This window comes from Epinephelus fuscoguttatus, linkage group LG1, assembly GCF_011397635.1.
Source record: "Epinephelus fuscoguttatus linkage group LG1, E.fuscoguttatus.final_Chr_v1".
NCBI lineage: Eukaryota > Metazoa > Chordata > Actinopteri > Perciformes > Serranidae > Epinephelus > Epinephelus fuscoguttatus.
In genome coordinates this window covers 35,202,891-35,217,192 of record NC_064752.1, presented here as the reverse complement: position 1 = coordinate 35,217,192, position 14,302 = coordinate 35,202,891, and the positions used below count along the sequence as shown (strand labels likewise).

Below are 14,302 nucleotides of genomic sequence, written 5' to 3'. Positions count from 1 at the left end.
TGAAAAAAAAGCTTGATGAAGAAGTGGCCTATTGAACAGTGTAATTAATCACAGGTTTAGTGGCAGAGGTGAAGGAGGAAAAGGACATGGTGCACCAAGCATCATTTTCGCAGTGGACGCAGAAGCGCCCCCAATATGTCAACTGTTGCGCAGCGGCCTGTCTGCAGTCACCTGGCTGTTCATACCATTGGCACATTTCTCCATGCTGGTCAGCGAGCGATTCTGCTCCTCTGCTCATCTGCTCTCTTCTAATCACATATAGAGCTCTGTCTCTGGCTGCTTGTGTGTCTCTTCGTGTGTGTTTGCTGGTCTCTCTTCCTCTCATTTTAGACACAACTGACAAAAGTGGAAGCATGGGGTGCATATTTTATCATTTATCATGATTAAATCATCAGGCGGAACAGTGGAACAGTGGTTTGCATTATTGCCTCACAGCAAGAGGGCATGGTGGTGCAGTGGTTAGCACTATTGCCTCACAGCAAGAGGGCATGGTGATGCAGTGGTTAGCACTATTGCCTCACAGCAAGAGGGCATGGTGATGCAATGGTAAGCACTATTGCCTCACAACAAGAGGGCTCCTGGTGGGGGAACCACCTGGGGTGAGTGAGCCCCTCTGCACAGAGTCTGCATGTTCTCCTCGTGTCAAGCGTGGGTTTTCTCCGGATACTCTGACTCTGGAGGGTGTACCCCGCCCCTCGCAAAATGTCAGCTGGGATAGGCTCCAGCTCCCTGTGACCCCAAACAAGATGAGGAGTTACGGAAAATGAAAAAAAAAAAAAAAGAATCAAGATAACCTATATCATACCTAGTACAGCCTTTGTATCGTTCATTGATTATATGTGTTTTCAAGCCAGACTCACTCACGGCTCAAAGAAAAAACAGACCAGACACTGAAACTATCACTGCAGATTGCAAGCCATGGAGCTCAGGGCCATGGTACATCCAGTGTGAACAGCCCCATTGCTCAACTTGGGCGGTGAAAGGAATGCGCAGCACTCCATGGATAATCAGCGTGTTTCAAGGAGCTTTGGCATCTAGTTTGAACCAACAAGCCCACTATCCACCATCTGTCTTGTAGGTGACACGATAGGTTATTTAATAAGCTATTAATGAATTTATTCATTTATTTGGTAAAGCACTGTGTTCCTAAATCCTAGGAAGAATGATTTCGGTGGTCACATGGGCACCTGACTTTTGTTTTAAGACAGAAAAATTGTGAACCTATCCTGAAAGAGTTTTGCACATTGAAGCCTGAGCCAAAGCAAACCTAAAATACTGTAAAAGCCACAAATCTCAGCACTGGCAAAGTAATCAATGAGCCTGTGGTCTTGCCTAACAACTCTATCAATGCTCTGCAGATATACTATGGTCATTTGTGCTGTGGTACCTTGACACTCTTCCCCCTGTGGAATCATTTTGTCAAGCTCCAGATGTGTGTGGATGTGATTAGTACACAGACCAGATAGTTGCTAGTAAAACATAACAAGCCCAAATGTGTTGTTAGGCCTTAAAGCCTACAGTGAGGCAGCATGTGTGCATTCTGCAGATGTATGTTAAAGGGAGGGATGGCATATTTGTGTCTGTAGTGAATACAATACCTCTTTCTGCTCCAGCCTCATCCCTCCTCTCTATTAGTAGATAACGAGGACTCTCAGGGAGGAAGGGCAGCACACACAGCTGCAGCATAGCAGGAACCGCCAGGAAGGTAAAAAGGTAGTTCCACCTGGTTTCCTGTAGTAAAACATCCACAAAACATCAACATCAAAGCTTCAGACGTGGTAGATGATTTATACCATACTGTAAAAGACGTCAAACAAAAGTGATGCTCTGTGAAATACGTTGATGCATATCATAATCTCATTGAGAATTTTTGCAAGCAGTGATGATCATTTAAAGTGGCTCAGTGCAAAATTCAGAGCATATAGGTTACATACACATATACGGTTCTAACATGGCTGGGCCGACATGGCAACGAGCTTGTAAATGGGATACACACATGCACAGCTGGACCTGCCACAAAAAACCACAGAGAAGCTCATGTTAAACACACAGGAAGCGTGACTTCATTCTCTGCTCAGGATGTCATCACTCCACTATATCTTTATGTAGCAAATTATGGTTTGCTGCTATATCAATGTTCTGAATGTCACATACAGTAGAGAACCTTTAAATGTAACATAACAATAAGGGACAGTTGCGTTTAGAAAACAGGACATTGGCTTAAAGCAGTGCTTTGAATGTGAAAGCTTAGTATAACGCTTGTGATTTTCGAGTGATGCATTCCTTCATGCTAATGTTTCCTTAAAGCAAGACAGATTAAACATCTCCTGGAGTTAAAGGCTACAAATTAGCAATAACAGTATTGTATTATGTGTGCAAATTTGTAAAATATCTGTCTAAATTGTGTCACAATATTACTGAATAGATAAATAATAGAATGAAAAAGCTTTTATGGTTTCAGTTTTGCCCCCATAAAAATTTCTAACTGGGTCATGGCCCAAAAGTGGGTCTCGCACTCATTCTCAATGACTCACAACGAATTTTCCGGCCCAGAGCTTTTACACTGAAGTGCTGTTTCCTGCTGTACAGTCAGTGACTAATGGATAGCTACCTGACAGAGACAGCAAACAAGCCTGACATTATGGCCAAATGCAAGTATGATGCTGAAAGTATTAAACTATGTGGACCTTGAACTATGACTAAGCAGAAATCTGGACCCCGAGACTGGACCAGTTGGGAACCACTGATTGAGAGTATGTTACAACAGCAGCAGCACAGTGGTACAGTGGTTAGCATTGTTGCCTCACCTGGTTCGAACCCAGGATGGGGAAGCAGCTCTGTGCGGAGTTTACATGTTGTCCCCCCTTGTCAGCTTGGGTTTTCTCCAGGTGCTCAGGCTTCCTCCCACAGTCCAAAGACATGCAGGTTAATTGGTGACTCTAAATTGCCCGTAGGTGTGAATGTTAGCATGAATGTATGTCTGTCTCTATGTGTCAGCCCTGTGATAGTCTGACGACCTGTCCAGGGTGTACCCCGCCTCTTGCAAAATGTCAGCTGGGATAGGCTCCAGCCCCCCAGAGACCCCCAACAGGATAAGTGGTTACGGAAAATGAATGAATGAATGAATGAATGTCTTCCCAGTCACTGCCATGATGAATGATCAGCTGATTATGAGGCCAATACAGTGAGATCCGAACACTGTCAAACGTTGTTAATGCAGGATACTATGTCTTTTTTGTCTGTATCACAACTATATCATGGAGTGAATATAGACTGCAGAGAAGACAAATAGCCAAACACTAGTGCAGGATGCTGTTAGTCATCAGGGTTGTCTCATTTCTATTACACAGTGTCTTCTTCAACATATGCCTCAGAGGCTAAATATTTATCAAAGCCTCCTAGATTCATGGAAGCTGGTCTTTAACATGATTCTTTCAGTGAAGTGTTTTCCTACAACAACAACAACAACAACAACAACAACAACAACGTCATTCAAGATAACCTTGGATTTTAAATCATCATTTCTGAGACTAGATTTTAACTCAAAAATGTTCTAGGTTAAAACAGCATATTTCTTTTGATACAAAGTATTTCTTGAAGGCAATTCATTCAATGTCAAATATCTGACAGTATCAACGTCCTCCGGGGCGTGTTATTAAGACAAAGAGGAGTGTGAGGACCAGTTGATGTTGATAACGGTCACCACCACCAGACACAATAAAGGATGTCGGACTTATACACTGCTAGAACACACAGACATGTGCAAAACTTATACACACTATTGCCCTTAGGAAAGATGACAGGACGCACAGCCCCATCTATCTGGCAGATGTATGCTTCATGGTCTCACTTGAGCAAACATGGGGGGACATATGTAGTTATACAGAGACTGTGGAAAGGAGGTGCCCTTTGGAGAGGAAATGTCAGGTCTCAACTCAGAAGAAGTCTGTTGGGGATTCAGATGCCTAACCTTTACTAGGTGGAAAAAAAAAACCCTCAGACTGTAAAACTTTCTGAAGAATGTAATAAACTTTTCATTGACAATTGTGATGTATTCAGCCTGAGCTGTAAATTAACTGCATACTCATGTGTCATAAAGTCTGCAGCAACTGTCCACAAATGTTACACTTTAAAGAGACAGTCAAACCCAAAATCAAAACTATGTTTCCTCTTACCTGTAGTGCTATTTATCAATCTAGATTGTTTTGGTGTGTAACCGAGTGCTGAAGATACTGGCCACAGAGATGTCTGCTCTCTCTTGAACATAATGAAACTAGCAACACTCGCCAAGAAAAAAATACATTTGAAAAACTCAACAGCAATGTCCCTTTTTAGAAATCATGACCTGGTTACTCAAGATAACCCACAGACCTTGTTGTGAGCAGTTTCATGCAACCGTATCACCACACACAAGGATGCGTGCATCTACTGCTAGCTCACCTAGCACCATTGAGCTAGCTAGCATAACAGCTCTGCAGAGGAGGATGCCATTTATGCTTACATCTTGCGCTGTCACAGTCATGAGCCTCTCATCCATGAGTAGATACATGCTCTCTTCTGCATAGTGATATGGTTGGCGGGTGTAGTTCAGTAGTAAGAAAAAAGCTAAATAAAGGATGTATGAAATTTGTAATTAACAATAATTAAAAACGAGAAGGGAAGAGAAGACCAGGGCCCAGACTGAGAGAGTAAGTCAGAAAGTGATCTTGTGCAATGTTGCTGAAGTTTTGAGCTTGATTATCTTTCTCAGTAAGGCCTTTTAGAGAGTTTTCTTGGAATAGGAAAAACATGGAAGATGAAGGCCTTTTTGCCTCTGACTGATAAAACAGGCTTGGAAACAGTCCAACTCTCCTCTATGATCCTCTGTGTACTAAATCCTGTGTGAGCTGTGTGAAAGTGAAAGGCATGCTGCACTGTAGGAACGCTGTCTTAACCCAGCTGGAGATGAGAGTGGGCGCTTGGATTAGACCTCTCGGAGGCTGCTGTGACATACGAAGAATTGAATTCATGTTGTAAAGCATTGATTTCTGTGGTCTGTATTACACACACCCTAAACAAAATCAATTTTTTGCCCAGTATTGTTTTCTGGTATGATATAATACAAGTCTCTGATGTTAACTTCACTTACAAACTGATTATTTCTATTAACAAGAACGCCTCCAAAAAATAAAACTACAAAAATGCAGTCAGTAGGGTGCAAATCACAGCCAGGCAGCCGTTAGAGCTGATAGCGGCACTCAAGACAATTCCAACAGATGCACAGCAATGCATTTCAGATCATCCCAGAAAAATATGCGCCTCGTATATTTTTGACTGAGCCATGGCACACTGCACAGAGCAGATTGAGTTCTCCTGCCGACAAGCACTTTATGTGAAATGCAGAGACATTGCAGTTATGAGAATGAATGTATTTTTAAATGACTAAAAGACAGCCACAAATTTTTATCCTTGTCATCGATAGCTGGACTTTTGACAGACTTAACTTTGTCTATAGGTTTAAGCACAACCAAGTAGAAAATAATGAGAATAAACATAATAAAATTGCATAACCTACTTATTTATTTAGGGTATAACCACAAATATTAAGGAGCTAGAATTCTGCCTTGCAGTTGTATAACTCCACGCACCAGTCATGTTGCACTTACAGTTTACATCTATGTGTGTGAAAACATGGATGCTTCACACACATCTTCCCCAGCAGCACAGAAGATCTTACAATCAGCACAGTTTCAAGATTAGTGTCCCCAATTCAGTATCTGACCAAATGTCCCCCCTTCTGTTCCTGAGATAACAGCAGAAAAGTGTTTTTGCAGCATTTGATGTCACAGTAAAACTGACCGTTGACCTTTTGGATATAAAATGTCATCACTTCATCATTTTATCTTAGTAGACATTTGTGTGAAATTTTGTCATGATTAGCGTATGATTTTTGAGTTATGGCCAAAAACCTGTTTTGCAAGGTCACAGCAGCCTTGACCTTTGACCACTAAATTCTAATCAGTATATTCTTCAGTTCAAGTGGATATTCGTGCCAAACCTAAAGAATTCCCTCAAGGCATCCGTGAGATATTCACGAGAATGGCCCAGATGGACAGATGGACAACCCGAAAACATAATGCCTCTGGCCACAGCTCTCATTGGCATGGAGACATAAAAATGACCCAAGCAACAAAATCAAGTCTTGCGGCACAACCATGTGGCCTTAGCCCAGTGTAATTGTCCTTTCTGACTTTCTTATAGTCCACATGGTGGTGAAGGTAATGATGGTTCAAGATGAGACCAAACTCTCTTGACCAAGTCAGGGTTTGGGGGCCTGACGAAGGCCAATATGTGGCCTGCAAAAGACAGTAAGACTTGATGTTTTTAGCTGAGCTGATTTCTGAAAAACTTGCAGTCCCTACCAGTTGGTTAAGAGGTGATTAGTCAGAAGTCAGTGACGGTATGAAACAGTCAATAAAACATGTTTTTCAACAACTGTGAATCACTGCAACTACAAGAGGTTCTTGAGCATACAATCAAATGTACACACAAAATATTAGGCTGATGGGTCCAGTAGTACTCCAGATTAGCTGCGAACAGACAGATACACACACGCATACACACACATGCACAGACACAAACAAAAAAGTTGACCGAATGCTTAACAAGGGAGGTTTACAGCATAGAGAACACTGACAGGTGGAGTGATAACAATCCAACAATTATACAGCACATACAAGGCCTAATAATCAGGCTGGACTTCTCTGCTTCACACACACACACACACACACACACACACACACACACACACACAAACACACGCACAACTGGGCCAAGCTGGGTGAACCAGCCTGGGCCCTGATCCCATCATCCCAGTGATAAAATAAATCACAGCTCAGAAAGCTGTGCTATGACCTGCAATGATACTCATACACAGTAAACTAAACAAAGCAGACAAATGGTTTATTCACGAGCCTCACACTTTTTCCTTTTAGTGATCTCTGAGAATTCATGAGGCTGCAGGGTGTACATTGTACATTGAAACACATCTTTTTTTGTCTCGAGCAGAGGAATGAAACAGAGGAGAATATGCACTACATGAAGCTCACACTGCTGTTGCAGGAGGACCACCGCAAAGTCAGTCAGGGGATTAATGTGAACAGGTAACCTCTGAGACAGAGGTAATGAAAATGTCGGGTGGCCCACATCTGAGATGTATCCAATTATACAAGCCAGTATTATCTGTGTCGTGTCAGTCTTAACTATTTTATCGGGCCTGGCTATTCCCCAAGCAAGAAGTGACTCTGCTTCGTACAAGTCTTTAGTTTGGTAGAGGCAGTAACAATTAATCGCAAATCTTTCTTTCCACAGTGGGCAGTGAGATTAAATTGGCTGTCAATCACTGCTAGCTGGTTAGAAACTAATGCATACTGGTTACAAGGTGCATTATAGGATAAAAACCTTGAGATTACCTGATATTTATATTTCAGTGTTCCGTCAACCTGGAGGAGCAATAAAGTGGTAAGTTAAGTATAAATAAGAACTTTTTTTCCCTTATAAATCCAGCAATGCCTATGGCATGCCAAATGATCTTAAGTTTAAAAACGACACCTACACTGAAAGCATTCTGCTTTTTCCTTCATCATTACTTAGTAGTCTGCCCATCACCATTCTCTGGAGTTATTGTAAGTCTGTAAAAAGGATAAACACAATACCCCTTCCAAATTCAGTTCTCACAAAATGAAAATCTTGTTGGTAAAATCCTCACGTCACCACAATCTCAGCCTGTGGAATACAGGTGGAGATCTGCCAGGATCAGAAGAAAAGCCCTTCATCCCTCTGCCTGAAGCTGTTTGTAATGAATGTCACCTCCAATATAAGCCTATTTTCCTGGTGCTTTGTCAGAAAAGCAAATTGACAAGTTGGACCAAGCAGGTGTCTGCTTTCCCATTCTTAAATTATTAAAGCAGGGCCCCTTATAGTTTGGGGGCTTGGTATTCCTCTAAGATTTCAACCCTACAGGAGGGTCAATAACTTACTTAAAGTGGCTATAATTGATATTTTTAAACACACAGTGTATCTAATAACAGTGTGAAAACAATGTGACAATACCCATATTTCCATTTAACAGTCCCTCAGATTTTAAGCAAACTTTTTAAATGCCGTACCAAAGAAATACAAATTAGATGCGGTTCCACCGACTGCTTTAAGGAGAATAAACTAGGACCCACAAAGCGTATAGTCAGTGGTTAATGTCCCCCTGGGCTACAGTGGGCCTTAGCACCTCCTATATCAGCAGTGCCAATTTGTTTGTGCTTATTCTATGCAATACTCATTATTAAGGTCCCGCTCCATGCCGGAGCATGACTGTACAAAACTGTACAAAATGACACAGGCAGAAATACTCAGAAAACTAATCACAAGAACGAGACACAGCTGGAGTAGGACAACATGGGCAAAAGGAGGGAAATGGAGATTTGCTAACAACAAGGGTGTGGAGGGGAACACCAGGGTGGAGCAAACAGGAATAATACAAAACAGGTGTGAAGAGAAGACTCTGGGAACAGGGAAGGACTAACGAGACAGGTGTGACAGAAAACAGATGGGAAAACACAGAAAGACAGGAAGTAAAACCAGACACGACACATGAGGGGAGAATCTACAAAATAAATCAGGAAGCGGATTAAACATGAATCAATAACATGAAACAAGGAACACAAACAGAAAACAAAGTCCATAGGATAACAGAATATTAACAAACCCAGGATCATGGCAATTCAACAACAGCTGAATGTTTATCAGGAAATTTAGTCTGATTAACTTTAGTGTTTTCAGCTTGTCTTGCACAGTGCAGTTACAATGAAGGGCCATGTTGCAAAAACACTGAATGATCAGCTACTCTTGTTCTGCAGTTTGTTCCTTATGTGTGGATATATTGGATACTGTTTACTGCACAGTTAAACTTCACAGAGCTACAAGCATACATATACACCACATACATGGTACCTAATATCAAAGTAATTTAGGATCAGAGCATGTGAGCGGAGCGGGTGAAAATTTCCGCTCCTCGCTCGCAGACTTGTTACTTTGTGCCGCTCGTCCGCTCGGTTCTGCGCATTCTTCGCTCCACTCCATCATAAATTTTATCCCGCTCCACTCGCTCACCACTGTAATCTTCTATTCACAAATAAAACCGGGTCTGCCCATTTTTCCGACAGCCCATAGGTCCGACATCCCAGGTCAAGGTCTGGTTAGGGTTAGGAAAAGATCATGGTATTGGTTAAAATGAAAAAGAAAGTGGCAAACACATAAGCCGTGAGCCTGCTTCGCCAGCTGACCCAGAGCCGGTTGCTGCGCACCATCAAGGTAGAAATACGCCCGCCGGGAGCCATTCAGCACCGCGGAAAGCTCCCCATACAAACCGGACCCCAGAGTTAATAACAGGAGTTTATGGCATTTCACTCTCTCCTCTCTATGACACTTGTATCTCAACCAGTAGCCTACTTTTGTTGCGTTGCTGATCCTCTATGGTACACAAATACAGTAATAATCACATATCGGAACAACGGGACGTCAGACTAATGAGAGGTCGGAACAATGCTACAGCACCAATAAAACATGAGCTTGGTAGATTTTCCGGGGAAGCCCTCTCCCTGCAGCTAGGGACTGTTCTACATGGTACCGCTGGCAGGGTGGAAATAAGTCAAAGTGTAGAGGAGACCAGGTTAAGCGGCCGACCTCCAAAGCCCTCTCACCTCTCCCCACAGTTAGGGACCGTTCTCCAAGGTACCGCTGCTTCTCTTCTCAGTTTCTTTTCTGAAGTACACAGTAAACTCTATAGTTTTGAAAGAAAATAGTGTGGGTGTGCGCAGGTGCAAAGATGCATTCTGGGTGGGGCATGAGCGTCCGGAGCAAAATTGGAGCGAGAGATAAGGCTCCGCTCCACCTTTTAAAAAAATAGCCGCTCCTCGCTCAACAAAAAATCCTCCCGCTCCCCGCTCCGCTCACATGCTCTGTTTAGGATACTATATAACTCTGGTGTTTGACAACGAGTGTGGCAACCATCTAAAATACGTTGCACTACAGTGACCATCCCCACGTATAGCAATCCATCGATTTTTTTGTCCATTTACACAGTCCTCTGAAGCCAAAGGCAAGTGTGATGGATGATATAGAGTAGCCTATAGATAAGGGCCCATTAGGGTGGCTGAGTGTAACCTTACGGGTGAAAATTGCGTTTGAGGCATGCTGATGAGTTCAGTGTCTCTGTGGAGTTCGGTGACAGACTGGCTATAAGCCCGCTCCTGCTGTAATGCCGAAACAAACATGGTTTCCTTCTGGGAGAAGGTCAATGACAACGCATGAAGGTCAGAGTAATTATCATTTGTCAAAACTTATTACCATCTTGCACCCAACAAAGTGACAACTTAGACCGGCTTGCATTAACAGAACCCTCTGCCGAGAGGAAACCTGTTTGAGTCTCGCAACCACGGTCTTGCAAAAACCATGGTGGCATTATCATTGGATATGTCACGGATGTCTGTGATGCTCGCGCTCAAATGACAAGGAAACAGGTGGTCCTGAAGGGTACAAAAGAGGTGACATGAATACATAACAGAGACTGCGTTAAGGCTCAAAATGATATTTATAAAGGTGGTGGTCTGCAGGTCGAAATGATGGATGGGGCAAACCAGTACTTATAAATTAAAAATGAGTGCCCATTTTGCTAGAAGCCTGAACACTATGCCCGTGTGTAAATGTCAGCGCAAAGGGACACAGAAAGAAAGCAGGAGCACAGAACTTGGTCAAATCCTTTAAAAATACAACCAAGAATGAGGGGATTTGCAGCTCAAGACATATTTCACATTTTAAACAATATCAATTTCTACCCTCACTTTACTTGAAGGTAAAAATATATTGATGTGGAGAGGAATAAATTCGGTTTGAAAATATTTTACTTTCTGTATTTAAAGGTCGGACATCAAAGTCAAGTAGCTTAAAAGGTGGTAGTCATGTTTAATCCAAAGCATGAATCATGGCATAGAAACACATAATATATTTTTCTTTCCATTGAATTAGATACAAAGCAAATCATGGAACAGAAGTGGAGAAGCTAACAGAATGCAGATAAATCACAATGCTCAAGCCTTCACGTAATATAGACATGAGCGATAATATAGAAATTACGTAAAATAAAAAAAGGAGCTTCATCCAAAATTCGCTGGCTTAGAAATATGTTTGCTGTTCTTAAATCATCATTGCTGGAATGAAAGCAAACACACAGCTGGAAATCTCCAATACTGTGTTCCACACATATGTCACGGTATAAAGTATAAGCCCCAAACAAAACAGGATGTGGATGGAACCTAGTTGTTTGTGGCTTTGAAGTATGTTATCATGCGCCAACAACTGCACAGACAAATCCAGATGCTGAACATTCCCATGCCATCTTGTCTCAGTAGGTGTGCAGAAACAGCTGTTGCTCTGGTTAATGGACTAATCATTCACACAGTTCACAGTCAAGGCAAACTACAAGGCTTTCTGTCTTCTTAAACCCAGTGGGTTTTTATAAGTAAAACTTGCATCAATTTACAGTCTGTCATTCTTACAACAAAGCACTCATAGAAGACAACAACATTGCAATGCAGAAGAGAGGACAAAGACTTTTACAGAGCTATGGAAAGCAGAGTCACAGTGGATAAAGTTTCTCATCCAGGTAGTGTATAATGTGCTCACCAGCCTGTCAAACCCACACTTGTGGGGCAAAGTGGAATCACCAGCATGTCCACTGTGATCCAAGCATGAAAAGAGATGGTACAGGTGGTACATGATGAAGTCCTAAAGGGCCTCGCTGAAGCCATTGGTGCAGGAATAAAGGGGTCAAGCATTTACACCCATATAAGCAATCACCTTTGTCAGAGTTGGAGAGAAGCTAAGACCCACTACAATAAGATCTGCAGGCATCCTGGCCTCTGTCAGAGACTGGCAGCTGTTGTAGGACCTTAAGCAGTAACTGAAGTTCCCCAACCGCATTGTGACCACCACCCTGTGACCAGAAACTGTTCTCCTGTTTTAGGCCACCTAACAATTGGTTCTGTCCCTTAGGAAGACTGCCTGGAAGACTACATGGAGGACTGCCTGGAAAAAGCCTGTGAAAGGACGCTCACCAAGTACAAGGGACTGATCCGTGGCTGTCCACAAGCCAGATGGAGAGCAAAGCAAAGTTTGTTGGTCATCGAAGGAGTGAGGAAGGGATGAGCCATCCGCAACACCACCAAAGCAGCAGAGAAGGCCTCAAGATGGCTGTGACTCAAGAGAGGAGAACCATGAGGGGCAAAGTAGCTAGTTAGCCAACTGGACACAAGCTGGGATCTGATCAGCCTCAGCTGGGTGGCCTGGAGGAGGATGTATGATGCTGAAAGACCTGAAACACCTGATGATTCAAGGAACATCACTGAAGATGTTTCCAGAGGCATCAAAGTACAGCTATAGTTTTATTCGATTTATCACACAATCCACATCATAAAGCATCATCTGACACACTTAATTTTCTCTTATTTAAGGTCATTTTTACATTTTCAAATCTTGCACCTCCTTGGCCCTTACGGCACTTACGTCCACTATCTCCACAATTTTTATAGCAAGAACAATGTCATGTTAACCTGTGCTATATCAGCCTGTCCCTCCAGGATTTTGTGATGGTGCGATCACAACAATTAACGCAAATTCAGTCACTCCCCATGAATTCTGCACAATCTTGCAATTTGGTCCTGACACCGCAACTTTTTAAAAAGGGTAAAATTTCATGTCACTGTACAACTGCACACAGCATAGGCTTTTGATCCGCTCAGCCCCTCCTCTTATCATGATATAAACAAAAGACTTGCATCACAATTTCTTTTAGAAAAGCTGCCGTGACATAAAACATTTCAAGCCACAACAATCACAAAAGGAGCCCGCAAAGTTCTGGAGGGACTGATTAGCCAAATCTACAACACTATAAGCCTGGTGATTACAACCATGGTAGCATACCTTTCATTGGAAGACAGAACTAATATTGTCAAAAATGTCAGTATTTTCTGATTTTATCATTTATTTAGTATTCTTATCTTAAACATATTTCAAATCAGGGCTGTAAAGGTCATCTAATCTCCTCAATTTAGGTTTCATCAACGAAGTAGGTAGCGTCACTGATCTTAGAGGGATAATGAACTTTAAATCACTCACCAGCCACTATTGCCACTGTTTTGTGTGGCTCTCAAAAACAGAGGAGCAATCAACTTCCCATGACACAGATCTGATTAGTAAGACATAGATTTGGTCTGACCTTGAGGACCAGCAACAGCAATGCCAGTTCACCCTCAGATATTAAGTTACATTTACACAGATCACGGCTCTCACGCTTTATCAACAGACTCATCTGCCAAAAGATGCATGCTTTGAATTTGGGAAAGCAATTTGGAGGAAATGTATTCAGTCATTAATGTTTAATACAGTGCCAAAAGTAAGCAGTAAGTTAAAGTCAACAGAATATGCCAAGAGTGGAGTGCTTTATAACATTGGCCTTCTCTTCACATTACACAACCGAATTTGGCTTTCAAAGCGTGACTGCCTCAAGCTAATGTCTGCTTTCATCCCTAAAAGATAAACTGAAAACCTAGCACATGAAAAATCAAGTGTGTAGATGAGGATTGGATCCCTGTCATGAAAATGCCTCAGTGGTAGCCAGAGTCGAAATTACAAAACCTGTGGCCATTAAGGTGAGTGGGGGGAATGGATAAGATTTCCTCCAGGGTAAACAAGATGTGATTGAGAATTCCTGTTGCCATCTTACTGAAACGAGGGACAGACAGCACCAATCAAATACTGTGCAGGGTAAATACGTGACTTTATTACACAAGTGACTGCGGACATACACTATTCATTTGCCTAGAAATAAAGTGATGGGAAATCATTAACTGCCAGTGGAGGAGTCTGCTCACACTTGGACGTCAACTGACATGACTGTAGCTGTAGAGTGGAGGATTTCTGCCACTCGTCTACCATGAGGCCTCATCAGCTCTGGAGAGGTCCTTGGCATTTAAACCTAATCGCACCTTGATGTCACATGAGAGGCTCTGAGGTTGTTAAGATCACATGGCAGACGTGAGAGTTACAAGAGGTACAGCAATTAAGCTGCAAATTGGGGTGAAACAGAGGGGATGTCAGGACAGCACTGTAGGTAGCTGATCAGAAATTAAGGACACGTCCACCATCCCAGGCTGAATTGGAGAAATACACAGGAACTGATGCTATGAAGAGAGTTGGCAGCAGCGTGCCAGCA

General features: G+C 42.4%; 1 protein-coding gene across 5 annotated transcripts in view; it reads right to left on the bottom strand.

The window, feature by feature from the left end:
- Nucleotides 1-14,302, bottom strand: part of slc2a9l2 (solute carrier family 2 member 9, like 2) — a 171,297-nt gene that overhangs the window by 109,113 nt on the left and 47,882 nt on the right. For all 5 annotated transcript variants that reach the window (XM_049574593.1, XM_049574598.1, XM_049574607.1 and 2 more), the window contains one exon: nt 1,599-1,731. In XM_049574593.1, coding sequence (XP_049430550.1) covers nt 1,599-1,731 — 133 coding nt within the window. The remainder of the gene's footprint in view (nt 1-1,598; nt 1,732-14,302) is intronic.